General features: G+C 44.4%; 1 protein-coding gene across 1 annotated transcript in view; it reads right to left on the bottom strand.

Moving 5' to 3' along the window:
- Positions 1-16,728, bottom strand: part of pdlim1 (PDZ and LIM domain 1 (elfin)) — an 86,589-nt gene extending 69,861 nt beyond the window's left edge. The window contains exon 1 of the mRNA XM_060854438.1: positions 16,335-16,728. Within this exon, the coding sequence (XP_060710421.1) occupies positions 16,335-16,430 (96 nt within the window). The 5' untranslated portion in view covers positions 16,431-16,728. The remainder of the gene's footprint in view (positions 1-16,334) is intronic.
- Between the last annotated feature and the right edge of the window lie 2,603 nt (positions 16,729-19,331).

The following is a 19,331-nucleotide window of genomic DNA, read 5'->3' as shown; positions in this document are numbered from 1 at the left end:
TTCTGCTCACCAATTCCTGGCTCACCGTTAGCGGATGCAGGATACAAACAATGCCTTGCTTCACAACTCAAGAGAGAAGATCTAGAGATCCGAGGTGCTCATAGCCAACTTCAACTTGGAGTTCAATTGGCAGAAACTCTCAGAGCTGAGTAACACAATTCTGGGAAAATGGCCTACACTTAAAACAGTGCTTTTAAAACTAGTGCAAATTATTACTGTTGTACTGAATGCCACAAATCTCACTCACATACACACACATACACACACCTGAGTGTTACAGAACACAGGCAGTTCAGCCCAAATCATCTGTGCTCACCGTAACACCATCCTAAACCTATACCGTATGCCTGTACATGGTCCACATCTCTCTATTCCCTGCCTGCTCACTTGTCTGTCTAAATGCTTAACATATCCGCTTTGCCCACCTCCCCTGCAGCACATTCCAGACACCTACCACCCTCTGTTTAAAAAGAAAACTCACCTCACACATCTCCTTTAAAATTTAAAGATGAACTTCATCTTAAAACTCTTCCCCCTAGTATTTGATATTTCCCCCTTGGCAAAAAGATGCCGATTATTTATCCTATCCATGCCTCTCATCTTTTCAGAAACTTCTCTCAGGTTGCCCTCAGCCTCCGATACTCTAGCAAAAACAGTCCAAGTTTATCCAACTTCTCCTTATAGCCAATACACTGCAATCCAGGCTACATTCTGGTAACCCTCTTTTGCACCCTTACCAAAGCCTCCACATTCTTCTTATGGAGTGGCAACCAGAACTGCACATAGTACTCCAAATGTGGCCTAGCTAAAGTGTTATGCAGCTGCAACATTACTTGCTGAATTTTATACTCACTTGTCCCAACCAATAAGGGCAAGTATACTGTATGCCTTCTTTAGCACCTTGTCTTTAGCTTTGCCACTTTCAGGGAACTATGGACTTCACCCCAAGGTCACGGCACAGTGGCGCAGTGGTTAGCACTGCTGCCTCACAGCGCCAGGGACCTGGGTTCAATTCCCGACTCAGGCGACTGACTGTGTGGAGTTTGCACATTCTCCCCGTGTCTGTGTGGGTTTCCTCCGGGTGCTCCGGTTTCCTCCCACAGTCCAAAGATGTGCTGGTCAGGTGAATTGGCCATGCTAAATTGCCCGTAGTGTTAGGTAAGGGGTAAATATAGGGGGTCTGGGTGGGTTGCGCTTCGGCGGGTCGGTGTGGACTTGTTGGGCCGATGGGCCTGTTTCCACATTGTAAGTAATCTAATCTAATCTAAAGTCACCTTGCATATCAATGATCCTAAGCGTCTTGCCATTTACTGTATACTTTCTTCTTGCATCACCTTACTCTTGTCTGGATAAAACTCCATCTGCAGTTCTCTGCCTAACTTTTCAAATGATCTATATCCTTCTGTATCATTTGACAACCTTCCTCACCATCTCTAACTCCACCAATTTTTTGTGTCATTTACAAACTTGCTAATCAGACTACCTATATTTTCATTCTTGTAATTTATGTGTGGATGTATATTACAAAAAAAGATCCTAGCACTGATCCTTCTGGACTGACACTGATCACAGACTTCCAGTCAGAAAAAACACCCCTTCACAATTACCTTCTATCTGAATTTAAAGTTGGTTACAAGACAGACTTTCCAGTAATTCGGGAACTGACTGCTTCAATTGCATCGCTATTGTTAACAGCGATGAAGCAAAGTTATGCTAACAATGACCTCAATGTACAGAAGATGGTGATGTTTACATTAGGCAGAGAAACTCAGTAGGCTCTCTTTGCTTAAATACCCTATAGAAACTCACGGGAATCCATTTTTTATATTCTAGCTGGATGGGAACAGTGTAGGGGAGCTTTACTCTGTACCTGTCCTGAGTGTGTTTGATGGAAAAGGTAGAGAGGAATCTTTATTCTGTATGTAACCTTATATTGAGCCTGTCTGGGTAGCGTTTGATGGAAATGGTGTAGAGAGAGCTTTATGCAGTATCAAACTCTATGCTGTCACTGTCTTGAGAGTGTTTGATGGAGACAGTGTCAAGATAGAGAAGCTTTATATTGCTTGAGGATGCGATGTCAGACACTGCTAACATGTAGTTGGGTAGATAACTGTCACCATCTTCATTTTCTGACTAGGTCTACAGGGCTGATGTAGTCTAAGTAACAGAAGAAAACCACAAGATAGTTTAAAACAAGAGGTACAAAAGCACTCAGATACAAGTTATCTTGTGAGATAGACATAGTTACTAAAACTAATAGATGACCTAGAGACAGGCTTGTACCTTTCAAGACCCTCAGGTATTTTGCGTTTCCTCACCTAAATCCTTATGGCATTTGGTGAAGTTTGATGCAGTCATCAATATTAACCAATTCAGAATCATTATCTTATAAATCTCTCCCATCCCACCAAGTTTTATCCCATAATTAACATTTATACATTTACATATGAGTTGGACAAGTTGAACCAAAGGGTCTGTTTCCATGCTGTATAGCTCTATGACATTTAGATTTACCACTATCCCATTTCCCTCTGCAACCCACTCAAATTCAGCTGGTCTGAAGGTCTCACATTTCTCCGGGATGTACATTCTTTGGATTCAGAAGATTGGTAGGCTTGGAGAATGTTGACCTTGGTTTTGTTGTTGAACATGCGTGATCTGTAAGTCATTGTCACCATTAGTTTGCAGTTTCTTGATTGTGAAATACCTTTTCTATTCTCTTACAAGAAACGTTACAACATATAGAGTGTAAAACATGACATTAATCTTGAGAACCAGGCTTTCTGGGCAATGTAGTGTCACTGCTGCAGGCTGCAATCACCCATAATGTAAGGTCTGATAACAAGTTAACATGTATCCCTTTATCAAGCTTAAAATGTATTAGATGCCTGTTGGCAAAATCACTTCTTGCCAACAGGATTTGGTTGGATCATTCATTCTCCCTTGGAGTACATTGGATTTAAAAACCGCTTTACAGAACACCTGCATTCTGCCTGCAAAAACGTCCCTGCCACATTAACACCACTCCCCCCACAACCGATGCGCTTCCCCGCCCACCCCACCTCCCACCCATTCCGTGGCCAACACCTCTGTCTTGGTCTTGTTGCAGTGTTCCAGCAAAGCTCAGCGCAAGCTGGAAGAACACCCCATTTTCTGCTTGAGGACCCTGCAGTTCTACGAACTCAATATAGAGTCCAACAATTTTAAGAGCTGAACTCTCCCATGTCCTAGTCCCCAACTCCACACACCAGGCCTTGTTATCACACAGTGTGCATTCTTTGGATTCAGAAGATTGGTAGGCTTGGAGAATGTTGACGAACATGCGTGATCTGTAAGTCATTGTCACCATTAGTTTGCAGTTTCTTGATTGTGAAATACCTTTTCTATTCTCTTACAAGAAACGTTACAACATATAGAGTGTAAAACATGACATTAATCTTGAGAATTACACACTATCTATTGTAAGCCGATAACCATCTCCATTAACATTTATTCACTCGCCAGCCAGATCTTTCACCACTCCTTTGTCCATCCAACTGCTCTTCTTTCTCTTCGCTCCTTAGCCCCTCCCCCATCTCTACCTTCTGCATACAAACTGACAGTTTCCTAGCTATCATCAGTTCTGTAGAAGGATCACTAGACCTGAAATGTTAATTCTGATTTCTCTTCACAGATAAATATGGACCAAGGGCAGGCAGGAGAGATTCGTTTAATTTGGCACTATGTCCGGCACAACTTTGTGGGCCGAAGGGCCCATTCGTGTGTTGTTTTGTTCTCTGTGCTATTAGCCACCCTCCAGTCCTCCAGCACCTGACACACGGGTATAGAGGATACAAATATGTCTGCTAGGGGCCTCATAATTTCCTCCTGAACTTCAACTACTTCTTTTAATTTTGATCTTTTCAGCCTTTAAGTGCACTGTTTCTTTTCAAGTTTTCACTTGTCCAGCAGGAGTTTTAACAGAACTCACAGAGCCTCCAACATGTATTCACTCACTGACTGAAATCTGACATGGGACAGATTCCAAAGACCATCGGCACCTGATGTATGCCCAAATACCTTGGAGTGCCTGGTCCTCCAGCTCCATGTAGCGGCAAGCGTATACTTCTGCATTTCTCTTACCAGGTCTGAAGTGCTTTTCCCTTTGACTGTAGATTTAGTCTTGTTGCATCATGTCTGCTGAAAAATATTTGGTACTGGAAAAGCACAGCTGGACAGGCAACATCTGAGGGGCAGGAGAGTCGACATTTCAGGCCCTTCTTCAGGAATGAAATGCACGAAACATCAACTCTCTTGCTCCTCAGATGCTGCCTGACCGGCTGTGCTTTTACAGCACCACACTTTTCAATTAACGAGTACGTGATGCCAACCACTGCTAAAATGTGCTGTCAGCATCCTCATTTTCTGACTGGGTCTATGCTTAGTCAAGTGTGGTAAGAGGAGAGCCACTTGGTGGGCTAAGAAGAGGCTCTTATCTTGAACAAGCCATTTTGATTCCATGATAGCAATCAGGCCACAAGTTACATTGCTATAATAGACAATATTACTAACACTACTGACAGGAGAGTTGCAATCTGACGTATATACCCTTGAAATCCTAAAATATTTTGCCTTTCCCCACCCAAATGCCAATGACATCACATGATTATGTGGACCATAAAGCAATCATCAATATTAGCCTTTTTTGAAACATTATCATTTTACAACACTTCACTCTGTTTTGAACCCCATCCGTCCTCGGAGTGCTTGATGGGGACAGTACAGAGGTAGCTTTACACTGTACCTAACCCCCTCTGCATCCCCATTCTGGGACTGTTTAATGGATGAATGTGTCAAGAGGGTTTTATTCTATATCTATTTGATGGTGGTTTTGTAGAGAGGGTTTTACCTTCAGTTTAAATATATGGAGGGAACTTTTTTTGGTTTAAAAGAGTAGAGGCAGCTTACTCTGTATCTAACCCCATGCTGTACCTGATCTAGCAGTGTTTGATAGGGACAGTGTTAAGGGAGTTTTATTGTTATGCTAAAAGAATCGATAGAGCTTTACTCATTCTCTAACCCCATGCTGGACCGGTCCTAGAAATGTTTGATGGGGACAATGTGGAGGGGGCTTTACTTTCAGTTTAAAAGAATACAGGAAGCTTTATACCATATCTGTCCCTGTTCTAGGAGTGTTTAATGGGAAAACTCTGTCAAGAGAGCTTTACTGTGTCTAACTCTGAAGGGTCCTGGGAGTGTTTGATGGGAACAGTAAAGGGGCAGTTTTTTGAGTTTAAAAGGAGTAGAGAAGGCTTTATGCTGTATCCAATCCTATCTTGCACTCGTCCTGGGTACGTTAGGCAGCCCATCACCAGGACTAAAAGTCCCCAGTCGAATCAAAACCAAACTCATCCAGGTCCTAGTTTGCATCAACTCCGATTATAGAGTGATAGATTTGTTCTGTTACTGATCAGTCATGACCTTGCTGACTACAATGGTAAGCAGACTGACACCTCAGTTGTAGTATCATCATCTTTAATTGTAAATCATGCTACCATTTTCCCTAAGTCTTTTTCCTTCTCCTGTCCTACAGCTCTCTGCCATCTCTGCTCCTAACAACAGCCTCTGGCTTCTCCTAGATTTTAACTATTCCATTATTAGTGGCAGCACCTTCAGTTGTCAAGGCCTGGAACTCCCTCCCTAAACCTCTCCAATTTTCTAGCTCTCTCTCCTCCATTCAGACATTTTTGCTCGAACCCACCTTTGGATAAGGATTGGCTTGTGGTGACTTATTTCTGATTACTGTGATCTTTGTTGCTTTACTTTGTTACATTGAAGCTGCTGATACAAGGAACAAAAAGATAAGCTTCAGCCAATCAATCATGTTCTTGTCAGGCAGAGTGTTAATTTTCAACTGAACTTTCCTATAGCAGCAGTGACAAGTTAACATTTTGCAGCATCGTCAGGTCAAATTGTGTTGCATTCATTTGGATTCAAAAGCAATGGAAGAGATGGGATAAAGTTGAAAAGCCAGGCACAGACAGCATTAAGAACTCTCAGTATGGAGTCATGATTATATCGAACTTCCAATAATCCAACTTCCAACTAGGAGTTGTACTGATTGCTCCGGTGGGAAACTGATTTTTATGGGAGTGAATGGCTCTTAGTTGACATAGAGATGTGTTTCCCGTCCAACAGGAACCAATGAGAACATTGGATCCGAAACATTAACATTCTTTTCTCTCTCCACAGATGCTGCTGGACTGACTGAGTTTCTCCAACAGTTTTCGGTGAGGACAGGAATTTGGGGAGGGGGGGGGGCCAGATAAAGAGTAGAACTCGTATGGATTCTGTTAAGACAACGTCACTGAGGTTGCAGTTCATTCTGAGGGAGAGATCTACGTTTTGTGCCAAATTCTTTCACTGCTCCAGAAGGAAGTGAGATGTCACAGGGATATCACCAGACCTCATACCCTGGGGAGGAAAGAACCCCGCTTTATCAATACCAAACTGAACGTAATGCTGGGGGCCAACAGGGAAAGGAGGGAGAGCGTCTCCCCAGACAGTAACAGGAGGAGGCCCCTGATAGTACATTAAGGATATCTCTCTGTTTGGTTCCATCTGCCTCCAGCTCCAAATTCCTCTTTCTTCAATGCCATCTACTCTTCCCTTGACGTGTGCGGTTTCCTTTCACGACTCCCTATCTTCAAAGTGCACAGCTCTTTGAGAGCCTTAGTCGAGACAGTATAGCAGACACTACAATGTCAGAGATCCTTGCAGGAGAATATTGTTGGGCACTACCCCTGACTGGCCCAGCCACTGGAATCATACCTTTACAAGTGTGATCTCTTCCACAACAATGGTCTTACTGAGCAGATGGCATTGTTTCTATCTCGTATCTGTGACTGGGGGTCCTGTAATGGACAGTCTCTGCTCCCCAAGTTCCACCCACACACTTGAGGTCGAGTCAAGATCAAAGTTAGCATCCAGTGGCAGAAGCTGCCAAAAAAGTGGGCGCACACACATGGTGGAAGCTCTTGCAGATCAAAGAACAAAGAACATTACAGCACGGGAACTGGCCCTTTGGCCCTCCAAGCTTGCGGTGATTCAGATCCTCTATCTAAACCTGTCACCTATTTTCCAAGGGTCCGTATCCCTCTGCCCCCTGACCATTCATATACCTGTCTCGAAAATGGTAAATGACGGTATCGTTCCTACCACTACCACATCTACTGGCAACGCGTCCCAGGCACCCACCACCCTCTGCATAAAGAGCTTTCCACATATATCTCCCCTAAATGTTTCCCCCCTCACTTTGAACTTGTGACCCCTAGTAATTGAGTCCCCCACTCTGGGAAAACGTTTCTTGCTATCCACCCTGTCCAAACCTCATGATTTTGTAGGCCTCAATCAGGTTCCCCCCTCAACCGCCTTCTTTCAAATGAAAAAATCCTCACCTACTTAACCTCCACTCTCTAACATCCTGGTGAACCTCTTCTGCGCCCTCTCCAAAGCATTAGCTGGATGTTGAGGGAAAGCCTTTCTGGTGATCAATCCCAGTGAATGACTAACAATGCCTTCCATTTGTATGATTCCAGGTGTGGCAGGGAAACCACCGAGTCTGCAATGCCCTGGCGGTCCTGAATCTCCATGTATTATTCAGCCTTGGGCATCTGATGCTTGGGTGATGGGGTTGTGAGCTGCCTGGGAGATCCTGAAGAAGTCTGTGAGAGGATTTCATGGCAAGGCGATTCATGGCCTGTTATGTGCACAGCCACTGACAAAGCTGGATTTCAGCAGTGCCAAGGGAAAGGATCAGCTGTAGTTGATACTTATTCTCAGTCTTTTCCAGGTAGCTTCATCTCTGCCTGTAGATGCCAGCTTCTCCCTCTGCCCCTCAACTCTCTGCCCTGACCTCCCGATGCCCTCCCTCTGCGAGCAGCTGCTCCTTATCTCCAAAAACCTCAATGCCTGAGGGTAAGGCACCCTTTTCCAGCTGTACCTTTCGGAGTGTTCAGCTGAAGTCTAAACATACGTGCCCGCTAACACATGCCTGACGCTGCTTGTCTCACTGACTCACACTTCTCTTGGCTTATGCCTGTTCCAACTCGCCTGAAGCAGAGTTCCTGAACGAGGGCTCACAGTCTTAAGACAAAGTTAGGACTGAGATGAGGAGAAATTTTTTTCAACCCAGAGAGTATCACAGAGTCATGGAGATGTACGGCACAGAAACAGGCCCTACGGTCCAACTCGTCCATGCCGACCAGATATCCTAAATTAATCTAGTCCCATTTGCCAGCATTTGGTCCATATCCTTCCAAAACCTTTCTATTCATGTACCCATCCAGATGCCTTTTAAATGTTGTAATTGTACCAGCCTTCACCACTTCGTCTGGCAATTTATTCCACACATGCACCTCCCTCTGCGTGAAAAAGTTGCCCCTTAGGTTCCTTTTAAATCCTTCCTCTCCCACTTTAAACCTCTGCTGTCTAGTTCTGGAATCCCCTTCCCCGAGGAAAAGACTTTGTCTATTTACCCTATCTAAGTCTCTCATATTTTTATAAACCTCTATAAGGTTACCCCTCAGCCTCCAAAGTTCCAGGGAAAACAGCCCCAGCCTTTTCAGCCTCTTCCCATAGCTCAAATCCTCCAACCCAGGCAACATCCTTGTAAATCTTTTCTGAACCCTTTCAAGTTTCACACCTTTCCTACAGCAGGGAGACCAGAATTGAACACAGTATTCTGAACGTGTCTAACCTATGTCCTATACAGCTGCAACATGATCTCCTAACTCCTATAGTAGATAAGCTTTTGGAAATCTGTGCCACAGAAAGCAGTCAAAAATTCATGTTCAACATTTTCAAGATGGAGTTAGATATAATCCCCTGTTCCCACTTTCCTCCTATACCCTTTGGTCCTTTTAGCCTGGAGTTGGATGATCAGCCATAATCATATTGAATGGCAAAGCAGACTCAACGGGCCGAATGGCCTACTCTTGGTCCTATTTTCTATGAATGCTGGCCAGCTCCACGTTATTTTGTTGACAGGAGGAAGTCAACAAACTGCTTAATTAGCTTAAAACTCAAATACTGAGGACGCTGGAGAACCTAGCTATAAATAGAAATTGCTGGAGGAACTCAGCAGGACTGGCAGCATCTGTGGAGAGAGAAACAGAGTAAATGTTTCGAGTCCAACATGACTCTCCATTGGAACGGAGATTCTGACCTGCTGAGTTTCTACCTCATCACTAACTCAACTGGCCTAAACTCTTACTCTCTACTCCTCACACAAAAAGTGTTGGACATGAGGAATGAATATTCTCACATCTGGTGTTGGTTCCCTCTTTTGGATTGTCTGTCTCCATTCCAGCCCAATTCAGCCTCTGAAAGGCTGGCCCAGTTGAACTCTGTTCGACTGTCCTCAAATTCTGTCTGACCTGATCGATTGTGTCCAACACTTTTAACATCCATCTGAGAGAGGTGTCTCACCCAAAAAACAGCACCTCTAAAAACAAAAGTGAATTTGCTGTAATATTCCATGTCACTTTCTACCACTGGGATATTGTCAATGGGCTGCCATGTTTGACAATAAACAATTTCCTGACTAGAATTACGAAACACTGTGAAACAGAATCAGAGAATCGAACAGTACAGATTTTTCAGGAAACACAGTGTGGAAAAAAAAAGTGCAAGTAATGACCTGAAAGATTACCTCACCCGATGACTTCACCTCAAAGGCTGGCCCGCATTGTGCGCCTTTCATATGTAAACAGTCATAGACGTCCTGCACTTTGACCCTTTAACTTGCAGTTAAAACGTTTGACTCGCTTGATTAATAGAGAATCTAAAATTACCAGTTATAAACAAACAGCTAATGAGCTGGGAAGGTGTGGAGCTCCTAATTAGCCAAATTACAACTCTGCTCGGATGGGAACAAGCAATAAAAGTTACTTACATTAAATCTGTTAAAAAGATACCAGCTATATAATGTAGTGTAGGCATAGGGATTGGAGGAAAGCTCAACCATGATCAGATTCGACTGCAATCTGTCAGCACTAGAAACTAGGTTGGGTCATCGCAGATTTTGAGGCCCCACCTGCTGACTAAAACTTCAAGGACTTACAGAGACTTGGAGTCAGATAAGATGGAAACAGACCCTTCAGTGCAACTCATCCACACCGAGCCTAACCGAGTCCCATTTGCCAGCACTTGGCCCATATCCCTCTGAACCCTTCCTATTCATATACCCATCCAGGTCCCTTTTAAATGTTGTAATTATACCAACCTCCACCACTTCCTCTGGCAGCTCATTCCATACACGCACCACCCTCTGCATGAAAACGTTAACCCTCACCATCCTTTTAAAGTCTTTTTCCTCTCAACGTAAACCTATGCCCCCTCTAGTTTTGAACTTCCCCACCCTAGGAAAAAGAGCTATTTACCCTAACCATGCCCCTCATGATTTTATAAATCTCAATCAGGTCCAGGGAAAACAGCCCTAGCCTATTCAGCCTCTCCCTATAGCTCAAACCCTCCAATCCTGGCAACATCCTTGTAAACGTTTTCTGCACTCTCTCAAATTTAATAACATCATCCTTCAGAACAGAGATCAGAATTGAAGCAGTATTCTAAAAATAGCCTCACCAATGTCCAGTACAAATGCAACATGACCTCCCAACTGCTATTCTCGATGCTCTGACCAATGAAGGCAAGCATGCCAAACACCTTCTTCACCACCCTGTCTACCTGCGAATCCTTGTAAAGGAGGCCATTCGGTCCATCGAGTCCACTCCACCATTCAATCATAGCTGGTGAGCATTTCAATGCCACGTACCTGCACTCTCCCCATATCTCTTAATTCTTGTGTGATTAAGAATTTATCACACTCTACCTTGAAGACATTTAACATCCTGGCCTCCACTGTGCTCCATGGCAGTGAATTCCACAGGCCCATCACTTGACCTATATTGTATGCCTCACAGTCTATACCCTCTATCAAGCCTGCACCAGTTGTGCACAGAAACACTGGAGTTTGTGTTTGTTGAACTTCAGGAAGGCGATGAGTACCATCTCAGGAATAAACAAGAACAGCTCTGATTCAGTGGATGTCACAGTCACCTTGGAGTGAGCAGCCTGTGAGATAAACCTCACACTGTGGACTTAAGCACATGCTGGGAGTCCATTCAGTTATTGGACCCTCTTAGTGCCTCAAATATAGTCTTGTATAGGTAAGAAATGTCTTGGGTCTGTTTGTGCTATATATGTACAGAATCAAACTGGTCTAGTGACTACGTATGATTTTTTATGAATAAATACATTTTGAAATTAAAAAATTGCTCCAGGGCAGTAGAGCTAAGCTGTTGAAGGTGCTGCTTCTCAAATAACACAGTATATGTTAAATATCTCAAGGCAAGTTTAAAGGAAATTAGGGGAGCTTTCTCCAGAATCAAAATTGAACTTGATTCTGCAATTGACACCAGAACAGAAGCAGTGGTCACTTATTTCATTGCTGTATATGAGAGATCACAATTATGACGAGAGAGGGGAGAAGGATTTTTCACAAAAGAAAATTAAATGATCTTATTAGAGGTCTCTAAGATTATAAAAAGATTCTAGATCATAAATTACAGGAGATTGTTCCAGTGGTTGACAACATTCAAGGGCAAATAGTTTTAAAGGGAAGGTTTAAAAAGGTTACTCAATTGCAGAGTGGTCCTGAAATGTACCCCATCACCCTTTGGGTGAAAATATTTTTCCTCAAGTCCTCTCTAAACCTCCTGTCATTCATCTTAAAATGATGCCTCCTTGTTATGATGGAAACGTTTTCAAAATCTGATAGCTTCTTAAAAGCAAGGCCAATGGGAATGAACGGGAAAGTGAGATTAAAGGAGTCAGGGGACAGCAGCTGATTCCCACCTCCTCAACCACCACCAGGGATGGGTAATAATTACTGGTCCTGTCAGCAATGCCCAGATTTCTCAAAAACATCAAAGAAATTTAATCATGAAAAGGAAAAACCAAATGTGTGAAAGAGTGAGACAGAGTGAGAAAAAGTAAGAGAGAATGAGAGAGTGAGAGAGGAAGTGATTGTGAGTGAGAGTGCGAGCGACAGTGCGAGCTATAGTGCGAGATTGAGAGAGTAAGTGAATGTGTGTGTGTGTGAGAGAGAGTGAGAGTGAGAGAGTAAGTGAGTGATTGAGTGTGAGTGATTGAGTGTGAGATAGAAAGAGAGCAAGAGAGCGACTGAGAGTGAGAGAGAGTGAGGAGAGTGTGAGTGTAAGTGTGAGAGTGAGAGTGAGGAGAGAGTGAGTGACAGAGAGAGAGTGAGAGTGAGAGCATGAAAGTGCATGCATGTGGGTGTGCATGAGCGCATGTGAGAGAGTATGAGTGTGTGTGTGTGTGTATATATTTGCATGTGCGCATAAGTGCTGGTGCATGTGTGTATAAATGAGTGTGTGTGTGTACGAGTGAGAGACAGTGTCTGCGTGGGGCTGGAATTCAGAAATGACAGAGCTCAGCTGAGCTGTACCTGGCAGATAATGCACCAGGTATCGGGTAAACAGCAGCCAGTGAGCTGCAGACCTGCTGGCCCTATCAACAGGAGTGTACCTTTCCAGCTGTCAGTGCCTTCAGGCCACACGATGAGCAAAACGTCTGCTTCAAAGGCTCCACGTTCCAACCAAAACCACATCCTGAAGGGGATTTGTCATCCCAGTATTGTCTTGCTGAAGGGTCATTATGAAACCGAAGTGTTGCTCCACAACTAATAATAATTAGATGAAACCAGTCACCCTAGATAGACTCCAAGAACTGAGAGTAAAAATCCCTTTTGATCCAATACGTAGGAGGATCAGCAATAAAAGAAGTAATTACAGCATGCATTAAGGGATGAGCAAGTATACAGTTAAAGATATTGATACTTCAAAGACCAAACTAATAGACTGGGAAAAGGACTAACTATAAAAGATTGAGGATGGGAAGAAGGATGATAAACTGAAGGGGATTAGGTTGCCTAAAAACCAAAAGGTAGCTGCTTGTTTTCCACTAAAGACATTAATGAACCAGATGGGCTCCTAAAGCAATCTGATTAACTTGGTGTCACATGAGATTCCAAAACCGGAAGTGTGAGCAACTAAAGGAACAGCCACTGATGATGGTACCGTGATAAAATTGGAGATGTGAAAGAAGTCATAATTGGGGAAGGGCAGAAATCGTTGAAGGATCCAAGTGATGGAGGCGATTATGTAGCTAGGGAGGGATGAGGCTATAGAGGAATTAAAACACAAAGATGAGAAGTTTGAAATTTGAGGTTTTTCCAAACTGAGAGTCAGTTTGGACGAATGGGATGCAGGTGAGACAGCAGAGTTTTAGTTAAATTCAAGATCATGGAGAATGGAAGGTGGGAGCCTGGCCAAACACAGCATTAGAATTAGTAATTCTGGAGTAACAGAGACCTAGATGAGGATTTCAACAGCTGAGGATCTGAAACAGGAGCAGAGGTAAGTGATGCTGCGGAGATAGAATGAGACAGTCTGAGTGGAAATTATGGAACAGTAATGGGCCGAATGGTGTCCTGCACCCAGGGACAGCTCTGTAACTTGGCTGAAAGCTCATCTTAGGGTCAAATATGACACGAGGGTTGTGAACAGTCCAACTCAGTGTTGTCAGGGAGATTTGGAGTCAGTGGCAAGGGAGCAGAGTCTGTGATAGGAATTGAAAACCAGTGGCTTCAGTCTTCTCAATATTTAATGGAAGAACATTTCTGCTCCTCCAGAACTGCACGTCAGATAGTGGAAGGTTCATGGAGAACAAAACCTCAGTGAAGTTAGTATGGCCTGGGCTACATTTCTGACATCAGCTTTGAATAATTCCAGGACACATTCTTCATTGTCTCTATAGAGCACATTCTGTACCCATTATGTAAACCATTTACCTCATTTTGACACCCTTGCCACTGAGTTGGAAAGTTGTCAGTTCAAAGTCCTGTCCACAAACTTGAATGAAAATTCCCAGCTGACACTCCCAGGAGGGAGTGCTGCACTGAAAGAGGTGCTATCTCTCTGATGAGATAGTAAACCAATGAAAGGACATTGACCTGAAACATTGGCTGTGTTTCTCTCCCCATGGTTACATCCTGCTCTCAGTATCTCCTTGTAGTTTTAATGGTAAGAAATGAAGGCTTAGCCTTCCCCACTCCTCTGGTGCATGGAAAGGATACCACAGCACCAGGTGAAGCAGTGAGTCAAAGTTCTCCTGAATATTTCAGTCAATAATATTACTAAAAGAGATGATCTGTCAAGTAATATTACTAAAAGAGATGATCTGGACATTATTACTTTGTTAATTTAGAACCTTGCACAAACCGACCGCCACATTCCCCAATTTACAGCAGCAAGTACATTTAAAAAGTACTTAATTGTCTGGATAGCCCCCTAGTGTAACCTGGGGGTCACAATCCAGACCTTTCTTTGAGACCTGCATTTCACTGGACTTGAAACGTTAACCCTGCTACTCTCTCCACACGTGCTGATTTCTCAAGCATTTTGTTTGCATTTTACAGGATCTGCGATTCTCAGCACAAAATCCTTTCTCTTCATGTTTGCGTGTCAGACACCAGCTGTGATCAGGGATAGGCAAGCAAGTTAGCTCCAGACCTCAGGCAGAACAGTGAGCTAATCCTGAAACACGAGCCAGCGTGTCACTAACACTCCTTTCTTCCTTCCTTTTGCTGGGAAGCATCCGATCTTTTACTCAGCATCAATCCTGGAGGCCTACCTACATGGGTGTCATGGAACAAGACAGCACAGAGCACCATTTGGCCCATCATGTCTATGCTATCTCACTGGTACAGCTACCTAAATATTTCTTTGCCATTACCCTGCATTGTTTTTATCATTCATGAATGCAACTCTGTTTTGAAAGTGTTGTGGCACTATCTTCTAACAGTGCCCTTTTGTGAGCGCAAGGAGGCCATTCAGCCCTTCAGGTCTGCTGCAGTATCAGGGCTAATTAGGTTGTGGTCCTTGTGTTTCTGACTGACTCCACAGGACTCTTGCCCCCTTGTCCAACAAGATCTAACTCAGCCTTGAATAAAGTCAGTGGCGCAGAGCCCATTGCTCCCTCAGGAAAAAAATGCCACAAACTGACAACCTCCGTGAGCTAAGATTCTGCTCAGCTCCATCTTTAAAGGGAACCCTGTTGCTAAATGATCCCACCTAGTTTTAATCTCTCCCACGAGGGGAAATATATCTCCTTATATCCACCAAACCCAGTCCCTACAGAATCTTATCTGTTTCAATACGTTAATAACCAACAAAATAAACATTTATACTTCCCCATCTCTTTCTGTGGAATGGCCTACTTGCAATCTGTGAAAATACAATTTAATGATGCAAAACCTTCTCAGTAAAACGATAAAGGTATTTATCTGAATTTTGACATCCAAAAATATTGGCAAGAAAATAAATCCACTTAACGACAAAAGGTGATCAGCCTGCTGTTTGCTCCAGCCCCCACTCCCCATAATGATGATCTTCATTTGAGTTAAAACTGCAGAGCACCTCTGTTCGAGAGACAACCCTCAGCCCCTATTTTAAGAGAGATTGACAGTAGGTCGGCGGCACGGTGGCACAGTGGTTAGCACTGCTGCCTCACAGCACCAGCGACCTGGGTTCCTCTCCCCGTGTCTGCGTGGGTTTCCTCCGGGTGCTCCGGTTTCCTCCCACAGTCCAAAGATGTGCGGGTCAGGTGAATTGGCTATGCTAAATTGCCCGTAGTGTTAGGCAAGGGGTATATGTAGGGGTATGGGTGGGTTACGCTTCGGCGGGTCGGTGTGGACTTGTTGGCCCGAAGGGCCTGTTTCCACACTGTAAGTAATCTAATCTAATCTAATCTAGGTGCCAACCTCATCCTGTGAACGATTACAGAAAAAGGTCCATTGCCACTCTGTGCCCATCACGAACACCCCCCCCCAATAAATGTCGCCTTGCAAACACTGGAATTCACCAACCAACCCTCCACTAATCATACACCATCCATGACCATCATCCTGGCCTGCAGCCAGACACAGGTTTGAGACACGTCTTGTACAGACTTAACCTCACACCAGTCACACCCAAGGTCAGCAGGTAATGCCAGGTATCATATGGCCACAAAAACCTCAATCCAGTTTAGTTCGATGTTAGTTTGCCAATCTGAAATTTAGCAAACAGTGGAAGATATTAACCCTCTCCCGGGGACAGGCGGTGGAGTCTAATTCCCCCACCCCCACTCCCGTGTCAGTTCCTGGGCATGGGGAGATCGCCTGACAGTTTCCGAAATGCCGCTTCGAGACGAGAGACAATGTTGTTGCTTACCCGGGAGATGGTCAGCGGCTGATCAAAGTCCTTCCCTCCTACCAGCCTGAATCCCCAGGGGGCTGGTCCGAGCAGATTGATCCGAAACTGGGACATGGTGGAGAATTGAAGAGGGAGTTGGGGGGATCCAGTAAATTTCTGAGGGAAAGCGGAGGGTGAGGGGTGGGGTATGTATTTAGGGTCGGCTTCCCTGAGTGAGAGAGTGCAGCTGGCTGCTCGCTGGTACAGGAACACCCCTTCTTCCTGGCGGGACTCGCTTGAAGCGGTTAGGATTAAACTTCACACAGAAGTGGAGTCATTTCCGAGGTTTCTGTGTGTTTTATTGTGTGGCCAACACACGTCAGCTCTTCCCTGGTCCTCTCGCCTTGTATGGTGTTAGCCGCCTGGATCCTCCCCCCTTCCACTCCCCCTTTTCACTTATCTCTGTCTCTCGCTCTCTCTCTTTGTGTTTTTTTTGGTAGATGTGAAGTTTCCCATTTTACTCCAAAACGGCTAACCACATGAACGCAGCCTTCAGGAACATTTAGTAGCTGGAAATCAGAAGCAGAAATTGCTGTTAAAGTTCTGAGGAAGGGTCACCGGACCCGAAAGGTTAACTCTGTTGCCAGACCTTCTGAGCTTTTCCAGCAATTTCTGCTTCCGTCTCTGTGAACATTTCTTTGCAATTGGTGTTCGCAAATTTTCCCGGAGCCAGCGTTGCGCGTATTAAACAAAAACGCAAGGTTAAAGAAAAACACTTTTGATGTCCCATACTCATACAGATATACTCAACTTAAAATCCCTACGAGCAGCGCTTCAAGGGTGTTTTTCCCCCTGCTCCCGCCCTGCGTGTGAACAGAATTGTTGCAAGGCGTGTCAAAGTGGATTTCACTGGAACATTTCTCCAAAATCAGCTGCTCCGGTTACTATTTCTCTAACATACTTTTTTTTCTTTGTTTTGGATATCCTACCGGGTCTTCCATTTATTTACTTGATTTGGAGATGCCGGTGTTGGACTGGGGTGGACAAAGTTAAAAATCACACAACACCAGGTTATAGTCCAACAGGTTTAATTGGAAGCACACTAGCTTTCGGAGCGACGCTCCTTCATCAGGTGAGCGTCGCTCCGAAAGCTAATTTATTTTCTTGACATTGTACATCATGTCCCGAAACTGGTCTATGTGTGGTCTTCAGCCTGAAAGATCTTCATTTCGTTTCGAGTTTATCTCCCAGTCCCATGAATTTCCTCTCTCGTCTGTTACACCACAGTGCGTGTTCTCATGGCTGTTTATCTCACTGAAGAATTGCACAATAATGGTTATCCTTTTAGGACAGGGATACATTTGTAAATTGCGATATTTTATTTGCGATGTGTTAAATAACATTTATGTCACACATACACATGACAGATAGTGACAACTGAAAAGAATCTAAGTACTTCCCCTGTATTAGAGTTAGGTTTACTGTTACAAGTACTCAAGTACAGGAGTACAGTCAAAAGATGACAATGCCCTCCACATGGTCCCAACCGAGGTACAGAGCCCTTTAGCACCAGGGCAATAGTTTTGAAGTGACGACCACCACTCATTTGTGCACAGCAGGTTTCCCCAAAGTATCTAGGTACAACTCTTAGATGCAAAGTAGAGAAAAAAAGTTATATTATTTATAGTTTAAGTTTGAAAAATAAGAAATAAAGTTAAAAAAGAAATTACAGCCTTTCGAGAAAGGGACTGCAGCAGGTCCCATGGGGCCGCCACACAGTCTGAGTGGACTCACTAGCCACTGACCGCTCACACAGGCCCCTGGATTAGTTTCCCTACAGTATGGGAGCAGGCCCTTCAGCCCAACAAGTCCACACCAACCCTCCAAGGAGTAACCCACCCAGACCCATTTCCCTACATTTACCCCAACAATGGGCAATTTAGCATGGCCTAATTCACCTGACCTGCACATCTTTAGATTGTGGGGGGAAACTGAAACAACCGGAAGAAACCCACACAGACACGGGGAGAATGTGCAAACTCCACACAGACAGTCGCCCAAGGCAGGAATCAAACCCAGGTCCCTGTCGTTGTGAGGCAGCAGTGCTAACCACCGAGCCACCGTGCCACCCCAGTCTAAAAAAGAGTGGCACAGTGGCTCAGTGGTTAGCACTGATACCACATAGTGCCAGGGTCCCTGATTCAATTCCTGCCTCGGGCAACTGTCTATGTGGAGTTTGCACATTCTCCCCGTGTCTGTGTGGGTTTCCTCCGGGTGCTCCGGTTTCCTCCCACAGTCCAAAGATAGACAGGTTAGGTGAATTGGCAATGCTAAATTGCCCATTGCGTTAGGTGCATCAGTCAGAGGGAAATGGGTCTGGGTGGGTTACTCTTCCGAGGGTCGGTATAGACTGGATGGGCCGAAGGGCCTGTTTCCACACTGTAGGGAATCTAATCTAGTCTAACAACTGTCCACACTGTGTGTACAATGTGGAGGACCCTGTGAGTTACTTTGGTGCATGTTGTAAATGGTAGACCCCACTCCTCTCTGGGCCTCCTGCCCACTGAAGCCCCCATTATCAACATCCGGGGTTATCATCAATCAGAATCAGAGCTGGACTAGCAATAAAAATGATGTGGCGAATACTATGGGTTAATGCTGGGTACGCTGAAATGAATAGCTCATCTCCTGACTTCTCAGAGGGTCTACAAGACACTAGTCAGGAATGTAATGGACTACTCTCCACTTATCCACTTAGGTGTAGCTCCAACACTGTTCAAGGAGCTCAACACCATCCAGGACAAAGTAATCTTTCAACTAAAAGAGACAATGCTGGAAAATCTCAGCAGGTCTGGCAGCATCTGTAAGGAGAAAAAAAGAACTGACGTTTCGAGTCTAACTGACCCTTTGTCAGTTAGACCCTAACTGACAAAGGGTCAGTTAGACTCGAAATGTCAGTTCTTTTCTCTCCTTACAGATGCTGCCAGACCTGCTGAGATTTTCCAGCATTGTCTCTTTTGGTTTCAGATTCCAGCA

This window comes from Hemiscyllium ocellatum, chromosome 43, assembly GCF_020745735.1.
Source record: "Hemiscyllium ocellatum isolate sHemOce1 chromosome 43, sHemOce1.pat.X.cur, whole genome shotgun sequence".
NCBI classification, from domain to species: Eukaryota; Metazoa; Chordata; class Chondrichthyes; order Orectolobiformes; family Hemiscylliidae; genus Hemiscyllium; species Hemiscyllium ocellatum.
The sequence above is the reverse complement of the archived record's forward strand: the minus strand, read 5'-3'. Positions and strand labels throughout refer to the sequence as shown.